The sequence below is a fragment of the Sinocyclocheilus rhinocerous genome, unplaced genomic scaffold (assembly GCF_001515625.1).
Source record: "Sinocyclocheilus rhinocerous isolate Xijiao unplaced genomic scaffold, SAMN03320098_v1.1 scaffold1214, whole genome shotgun sequence".
In the NCBI taxonomy this organism is placed as follows: Eukaryota; Metazoa; Chordata; class Actinopteri; order Cypriniformes; family Cyprinidae; genus Sinocyclocheilus; species Sinocyclocheilus rhinocerous.
The window spans coordinates 837,358-846,719 of record NW_015627891.1 but is presented as its reverse complement, the minus strand read 5'-3'; the positions used below and the strand labels follow the sequence as shown (position 1 = coordinate 846,719).

At 41.6% G+C, this 9,362-nt stretch overlaps 1 protein-coding gene across 1 annotated transcript in view; it reads left to right on the top strand.

Annotated features, from left to right (window-relative positions):
• eys (eyes shut homolog) overlaps positions 1 to 9,362 on the top strand; it is a 213,990-nt gene that overhangs the window by 11,839 nt on the left and 192,789 nt on the right. The window contains exon 4 of the mRNA XM_016548212.1: positions 4,215 to 4,397. Within this exon, the coding sequence (XP_016403698.1) occupies positions 4,215 to 4,397 (183 nt within the window). The remainder of the gene's footprint in view (positions 1 to 4,214; positions 4,398 to 9,362) is intronic.

Genomic DNA, 9,362 nt, shown 5'->3' with positions numbered 1-9,362 from the left:
TCATGTTCCATGAAGATATTTTGTAAATTTCCTAGTACCAAAATATATAAAAACTTAATTTTTGGTTAGTAATAAGCATTGGTAAGGACTTCATTTGGACAACTTTAAAGGCGATTTTCTCAATATTTTAATTTTTTTTGCACCCTCAGATTCCAGATTTTCAAATAGTTGTATCTCATCCCAATATTGTCCTATCCTAACAAACCATACATCAATGGAAAGCTTATTTTAAAAAATTGACCTTTATGACTGGTTTTGTGGTACAGGGTCACATATTAATTTTAAGTTATTGAATGATTATCAATAAATACCACAACTCAATTATATCAATAAATATTTGTGTATTTATTTGTATATATATATATATATTTATTTTGTATATATATATAGAGCTTGTGTACAAGACTCATCAACTTCCTACAGATGTCAATGTTTCACAGGATATACAGGCAAGTATGATTGCAAATTTAACTTAAAATCAAAAACATTCAGTTAGAAGTCTGTTATAGAAAGCCACTGTGAATTATGCACTTTACATTAGAGTGATATTTCATTTGAAGTCCAGTAATGGATGTTTAATTTTTTACTGTTTGGCTTCGTTTGACTCATTATGTTTTGATAATGAGTCATGTGATTAACGATGGGTCATTTTGGGTGCCTTCACAATAGGCCTGGGCGATAAAACGGTATCGATATTTATCGATGGTACACCCTCTTCGATAACGATATTAAAAATGTTCGATATAGCGCACGATATAGGCACGTGCTATGAGTGACGCAGACAGCACACAACAAACATGAACATCAGTGCTGTGCCTGCCTGTGATGAGGAGATTGTGAATATGTGAAAAAAATGAATATTAGTCGAATTTAAAATAAACATTTGCATTTGAATGTTAGGAGTGCGTCAGGGAGCGTCATCAGTGGCGCACAAGCGGTGATAATGATGTGACATTGTTGCATTTTAATGTTTTCTCACACAAGAGATGTAGCCATGCAAAGTTAAAACAGTTTAAACTTTTAGAAAACATGTCGCGAATTTGTGGAGTTTATTCCTTTTCACTGCATATCATATGTTTTTTAATGCAATCTGCATGATGGGCGATTCGGCTCTTTGTATTGAGCAATGCATACATACATGATGCTGTTTTGTTCATAATTGTTTATGCAATTTACGAAATTATATTTGATTTATATGAGTTAATTTAGACATAATACACATTTTTTTTATAGACAGTTATTTCCTTGCATTGACAATTTAAATGTGCTGCATTATTTTGCTCATTGCGCCCTCCTGTGGCCTCGGGAAACAAGCCAAAAGTTTCCTCAAGACCTATTTAATCTGCATATAAAACATTAGAAATTAGATATTTGTTTAAATTTTATTGTGTGTTTGACTGTTAAAACAAAAAATAGTTGTTGTTTGTCTCAATAAATTGGGTTAATTTTAAAATACAGTGGTTAAATAAAAAAAAAATTATATTGCTCTTTGTTTTAAAAAAGGTTATTAAAAATGTCAATAATTATCAATACCGAACGATATTAACATTGTATCGTTGATACATTTTTTAGCTATATCACCCAGCCCTACTTCACAATGGCAGTCGCAATTATGCAAACTCAAATCTGAGTGAGGCTTTTTCTATCTCTGCCCACAGTAAGCTGTCTTTCCTAAGTGAAGAAGCTGATTTAAAAAATTGAACAATTGAAGCCTTTATATAAGAAAGTCTTCAGAAGATTCTTGGTGCATACATGGCCAATTATTTAATAAAGGCTTTGGCTGTGGCTTATTTGAGTGATATGCTCAGGTTGATAAAACTCATGAATGGGGCTTTTCCTGTTGAAAAGAGACTTTATGCTCCTGTGTCCTTCCCAGTCTGTTTATAAGGCACGACCATGACATGCTTTTGGAAAGTAATGAGTCTCATTTGCTTCTGTAAAACCATTGCTGGGCTAATGAGCATCTCACCCACAAATGTGTAACAAAACTTTCACCGTCCCTTGGGTGTTCCTGATAATAACATCATGATAAAGTCTCCAGTCTGAGGTCCAGGTGGCCTTTGCTTGTTGATTAATTGACTTTTGTGTAGCGGCAGTTTGTTCAGGCAGATAGCAGCCTTTAATGCCATGCCTACAGCTTTAATGTGGAAGAAAAAATGTCTAGTTTGTCTGCCACAGATTTACGGCTATCACAGTTTATGATGAATTTCCACTTGAGATTCACCATTCACAGTAAATCGGCCATGGAACACTTGCAATCTGCATCACGGCCTCTTTTGAGAATACCATCAGCTTCAGTGTTAAAAAAAAATCTAATATTATTTTTTAAGTGTTTCTAATGCTTTCAGACAGGCAGGATCTTTTTGGATTATCTGACTCAAATACATTTAGTAGTTTGTAAGTTGCAATTTAATTTTTGTAAACCTGATCCACACCACATAACTATGTGGTTTGAAATCCAATTTTAAAAAATTTAAAAAATGTAAATGTACTTTATACTCTAATTGGTCAGGAATGATTTTAACATTATCATAAATATTATACACACTTGTATCATTCTGTTCACTTTATTTAAACAATTTATTTTTGATTTAGCACCACTGTATCATGTTTCTTGTTCAAACATGATTGCTTCATGTTAAATTGACTTGAAATGGATATTCTTTGGCATTACACAGTGTTTACATTTTCAAACAACCTGTTTCAATCAAGTAGCTCAAATAAAAAGGACACACAAAAAATAATTTTGCTGCTTTTTCAGTTTAAGGAAAACAAATAAAACAAGTCAATTGTTCATCCAGCATTGAATAGTGAATACATGAATGTGTAAATACAGTTAAGCATCTGATGCTTATGTTGTATGGTTTAAGAGTTACACTGCTTAAGAGTTCAGCACCGCGGTAAAATGTGACAACTTTATGAGTAACTCCTTGTTTGCTTGGGTGTGAAGCTCACTGTTGGACATTAATTCTTCCTGAAGTATTCAAAAAATCTTAAAATGCTGGTAGGGTTTTGAGAATGAATTATTTGCATCTGATTTGCCTTTACCGCAGCCATATTTGACTAATATTCAGCTCAATTAGACAGAACTGTTGCACTGTGACGTCAGTACATCAACACAGTCTCTCACTGCATATTCTTGGAGCACCTTGTAAGGAAGTAAAAGCAACTGGTCTCCAGTTCTACTCTGTTTGGCCCCCTGTGGGGCCAGCAGCTCTCTGACTTTGCCCAAGCTGTCACCCCATTAATCACAGTGAAGTTAACGGTTGGCCCGGTACCGACTGCCCTTACGGACCAGAGCCTACACACATAATAATGAGCCCCACACGTGGGACACTTCAAATGAGATTTTCTTTTGATTCCACTCTCCTGTGTACCTTATTCAGACGGCCAGGGGTGTTTGTATCCGCATGTTATGGAATTAATAGGATATGCCCTATTGGATACACTATTAATTTTACTGTTCACCTGCCTCATGGTTTTTGTGGAAATTCAAATGCTGTAATTGTCTTGTTTCTGAGTGGTTTAATAGCAGGTTGGCTTTTGATTTAGATGGGTGATATCTCAAGGTAGTGCACAGCAGGGTGTCAAGATCCGTTTCATATGACTACTTTTTTTTATGATTTTCATCAACCTTATGAAGTCATTAGCCTTTATCAAACATTGAATCATGTACCCATATGATGCATTTACTAATGCAAAGACCTCCTATGAGGAAGGGTAGCCAATCAAAGATAGTTCTTGTGGAAGAATAAAATAATATGTTGAGCTTTGAGCTGTATAATGTCAAGAGCTTTTCATTTTCAATGTCCCTCTGTGGATCCCAGAGAAAAACCGCAGAGAGATGTACACTAACTACACTTAGACTGACGCCCAATGGTGTGTCCTCAAAAGCAGTTGGGCACCTCTGGGACTGATGACCTTTGTATCGTTCTGTGAGCTTAACACGCTAGAATATGCTTTAAAGAACTGAAAGACAAAAGGAAAGGAAAACACAGTAACAAGGAAGATAAATGAGTTAGCTCCTGCTGAGGAACATGGAAGGGAAAAAAAGAAAAAGCAAACAGAGCACCACTAGGGAATAAAATCAAATCATGTTCACCTTGAACCTACAGTGCTGCATAGTCAAGTCTAAATTTAACCTGCGAGGAGCGGGAATCAGACTGATGTTCCAATCCACAGTTACCTAGAGGAACCAGCAGCCTAGATGAAAGAGGCTCCTCTGCGATTCAAACCCGTGCTGGAATGACGGTCGCTGTGAGGAGACTGCTAATGGATATGTTTGCACATGCCCAGGGGGTTTCACAGGCCTCAACTGTGAGACCACCACTGAGGCTGACAGCTACTGCAAGTCTAACGGATGTCAACTGGACGAAGCTTGTGCCACAGACAAACTTGTGAGGCCTTTTCCTTTTTTCTACATTGCTCATAATGCGTTTTTTTTTTTTTTTTTTGCCTGAGAGAATGGGATTAATTTGAAATGCCACATGCAAATGTCTGTGACACTCCTGAAGCGAATCAGCCTGTGTCACGTTGAAGGTTACAATAACCATTAATAATTGTTTTGATAGCAGAACGGGCATGGCATATGTAACTTTTTTTATTATTGGACTTGAGCAAGCTGTTACATATTCATTATAGAACAAAAAATGAAATTATGGGACATTTCTGCCATGTTCACTTAGAAATGTTTCCCCAGATTGTTACAGTTACAGTCTGCTGCTCATGAGCCATTACTGTTATAAAGAGATGAACTTAGAAGAAAGTGGGCCAGTGGCAGACTAATTGTCTTAAGTGACCTTCATTTACTCGGTAGTGAAATTCAGCACATAGGTCTGTCCGTAGCAGATTCTCATGAGATGATTTAGTCATTTGAGAGTATGGACAGTAAAGATAGACTTTAATCTCTCTAACACACATACACGCACTCAGACACATTAAATAGATTTGTTTGACATTGATTTGGTTTGTCTGAGACATCCTCCTAAGAGAGCTCATCTGTATGAAAATGAAATAATCCTTCACGCCGCTCTAGAACTGCATTGATGCTTATATCAGTGGGAGTCTCTATCTTACTTTCATCTGGGATTGTTTTCTGCTTCTATTACTCCTCTTTGAACGACTGAGTCAGAAATATTATTAATGTCAGGATCGGTTAGTGCAAGTTGGAGAGCAGAACTGGCTAATGACTTGTTTATTGTACTGCTTTTTCAGCTCTGGATGCCTCAGTGCTGGTTATTTCCCTGTTTTAACATGATCAGCTCAAAAAAAAAAAATGTTTTAAGTCCCTAATTCTGTTTGTCCTGTAGGCAGATGTCCAAGGTTAACGACAGAGTGTCTGTGCTGTTGCCAGAGCCGGTGTCCAATCTGGTCCTGTTTTGCGCATTTTCTCTGAAATAAAGGTCTCAAATTAGGAAGCAGTAGTGTCAGTGGTTGCGGTACAGGATAATGTCAAGTTTTTGAAACAACTCAAAACATAATCAAACTAAATCACTCCTGTTTTAATCAAGTCTATTTACTTCAAACAGAAACAAACTTTTTTTGTCTCACTGTACTGCTACTGCAGTAGGTTTATTGAATTTATCTATATGAAATTAAATGGTTTCATTTACAAATAGAACATCTGAATTTTATTATTCACTTTTATTTTATGGCTGACCATTACATCAAGGCCAACTTGTGATGGTATGAAACTAAAAAATTACTTGGAATGTTTAAATTTGTTCTCAACTAGGAGTAAGACTCCGATATAAATAAATAAAAACTTTGATGCATTATGTTTGTGTCACGGACAGTAACAGAGAGAGAACCCAAATGCAGGTGAAAAATATGGGCTTATTTGAAAAAGCAAACTCAGCAAAAAACAGCTCAAAATAGTCAAATTAATCCTTAGCCTGGCAACAGTCACAGAATGGCAAGAGAGTCTAGGAGGCAAAACCACATAGGTGCAGGCTGCTGCTGAAGTAAGGACAGGCAGAGGTAACCAGATGAAATCTCCAGGAACAAGCAGGTGTATAAGCTTGAAAGGCCAGAGTCAGGTAGGAGGGAGATCCAGATATCAAAGCCAACAGAACCAGGCCTCAGTATCCCAGGCAGGCCAGGAGCACATATCAGACAGATGAAGCCTGGCGAGGGGTTGACAGAAGGAGGACAGGTAAAGAATCCTTGAGCCAACAGGAAAAAACAAAACTAGACAAATTGACAAAAGTAAAACAACTTAATGCTGAGAGCTCAAGAGCAAACAACAATCTGGCAAAGTACAACACACACACACACACAAGAGGAATAAGTAGGGCAATCAATGAGCAGGATAACGAGCAGTGGCAGGTGAGGCAAATTGACTAATAAAATGAAACGAGGGGGCGGGGCCAAGACATGACAAATGAAGGAACACATAACAAACAAAACAGAAGCCATGTGCTAGATGCACATGACAACCATAAACACAGGAACGGTATGGTTAAGAGGGCTATGAAAAACAGGTTTGATCCGAGACACATGAAAAACCGGATGAACACAACGAAGGGAATGTGGGAGCCTGAGACGCACCGCCGCCGGACTCAGAACCTTATTAATAGGGTATGGCCCAATAAACCGCGGAGCCAGCTTACGAGCTGGAACCTTAAGAGGCAGGTCTCTTGTAGACAGCCATACCCTCTGCCCACAAACATACCTGGGGGCCGGAGTCCGACGACGGTTAGCAGAGATTTTAACAAGTCTCTCCGTCCGGAGTAGGGCTTCCCTAGCCCTCTGCCACGTACGACGGCACCGCCGGATGAATGCTTGGGCAGAGGGAACTGCAGCCTCAGGCTCCTGTGAAGAAAAAAAGAGGAGGCTGATAACCCAGGCAACATTGAAAAGGGGAGAGTCCAGTAGACGAGGTAGGCAGGGCTGGCTCCAGGAGGAGGGGTTATGGGAGGCCAGACAGCGGAGCATCCGCTCCAAGTCCTGGTTTGCCCGCTCGGACTGCCCGTTGGTCTGAGGATGGAAGCCTGACGACAGACTGGTGGAGGCACCAATCTGCCGGCAGAACTCCCTCCAAAAATTGGAGACAAACTGGGGCCCCCTATCAGAGACCACATCCACCGGAAGCCCATGGACCCGGAAGACATGGTCTACCACCGCCAGAGCAGTCTCCTTAGAAGGGAGCTTAGGGAGAGGAATGAAGTGGACCGCTTTGGAAAAGCGATCCACCACAGTGAGGATGACTGAATTGCCATTGGATAGGGGAAGGCCTGTTACAAAATCCAAGGCAATATGAGACCAAGGGCGGGAGGGAATAGGGAGGGGTTGGAGCAGACCAACGGGAGGCTTATTGGAAGATTTATTTTGGGCACAGACCGAGCAGGCAATGACAAACTGATGTACATCCTCAGCCATAGAAGGCCAACAAAACCGCTGACGGATGGATGCCAGCGTCCTCCTCACTCCCGGATGGCAAGCAAGCTTTGACGAGTGGCCCCACTGAAGGACAGAAGAACGAATTACCTTTGGTACAAATAAAAGTTTACTGGGGCATTCTTTAGGCTCCTCAATTTCTCGAAGAACCTGTTTAACTTGCGCCTCAATGTCCCATGATTCTCCAGCAGCCGTTGCAACACCTGTCTGACGTGCTGGATGTGTACCTGGATAGAACGAGAGAAAATCAGGATATCATCCAGGTACACAAAGACAAACTTGTTTACCATGTCTCTCAGCACATCGTTGACCAGGGCCTGGAAGACAGCTGGGGCATTGGTCTGCCCAAACGGCATGACCCGATACTCAAAGTGCCCCGTGGGAGTGTTGAAAGCTGTCTTCCACTCATCCCCCTCTCTAACACGGACCAGATGGTAAGCATTGCGGAGGTCCAACTTCGTGAAGAATTCCGCTCCCTGCAATAACTCAAAGGCTGAAGACATTAAAGGTAGGGGGTACCTGTTTTTAACAGTAATGTCATTCAGCCCCCGATAATCAATACAAGGACGCAGGGATCCATCCTTCTCCACAAAGAACCCCGTGCCTGCTGGAGAAGAGGGGCGGATGAGGCCGGCTGCCAGAGAATCACTGATGTACTTATCCATGGCCTCACGCTCTGGACCCGAGAGGGAGTACAACCTCCCCCGAGGAGGAGAAGTGCCAGGGAGAAGATTGATGGCACAATCATAGGGTCGGTGAGGAGGGAGAGACACAGCCCGGGACCTACTGAAAACCTGCCGAAGATCATGGTAGACCACCGGGACCCCAGACAAATCAGCTTCCTCCGCCTGAGAAACAGAAAACACAGAGCCAGGAGACAAGGCAGCACCCAAACAATGTTTAAGACAAAAAGGACTCCAGGAGAGAACAAAATTCAGCCCACTCAATGTGGGGGTTGTGCTTCACCAGCCAAGGGTGCCCCAGCACAATGGAAGTGCCGGGGGACTCCAGCAGGTAAAACACAACCTCCTCACGGTGGTTGCCAGAAATAGTAAGACTTACGGGGACAGTAGAGTGAGATATAAGGGCAAGATGAGAACCATTAAGTGCACGAGCCGTCAAGGGAATCTGGAGACGAATGGTAGGGATCCCCCACTTAGCAGCCAGAGAGGAGTCCATGAAGTTGCCCTCAGCCCCAGAGTCCACCAAGACAGGGCATGAGTGAGAGAAGCGATCCCACTGAACTTTGGCAGGAAGAAGAGTACGTGCTGTAGGGGATTCGTTGACAGGGGTTACGCTCACCAGTACCTCCCTGGCTACTGGCGAGCATTGCCTTTTAACGGCAGATATCAAAGCCAACAGAACCAGGCCTCAGTATCCCAGGCAGGCCAGGAGCACATATCAGACAGATGAAGCCTGGCGAGGGGTTGACAGAGAAGGAGGACAGGACAGGTAGAGAATCCTTGAGCCAACAGGAAAAAACAAAACTAGACAAATTGACAAAAGTAAAACAACATAATGCTGAGAGCTCAAGAGCAAACAACAATCTGGCAAAGTACAAGACACACACAAGAGGAATAAGTAGGGCAATCAATGAGCAGGATAACGAGCAGTGGCAGGTGAGGCAAATTGACTAATAAAATGAAACGAGGGGGCGGGGCCAAGACATGACAAATGAAGGAACACATAACAAACAAAACAGAAGCCATGTGCTAGATGCACATGACAACCATAAACACAAACAGACAGACAAAGCCAGGCCGATCAGCCCGGGGTCCTGACAATACTACGACGTTAATAAATCTTTAATACATTAGCTCATCCATGAACATGATTTCTGCCCGAGTCCCATCGGATTGCTTCGGCTGTGGGGATGAAGACGACAACTCCCATGATTCCACACTCTGTCACGGCGTCATCTAACGACGCCTTTGTTTCTTTGTTTGTTTTGAATACGCGCCCTC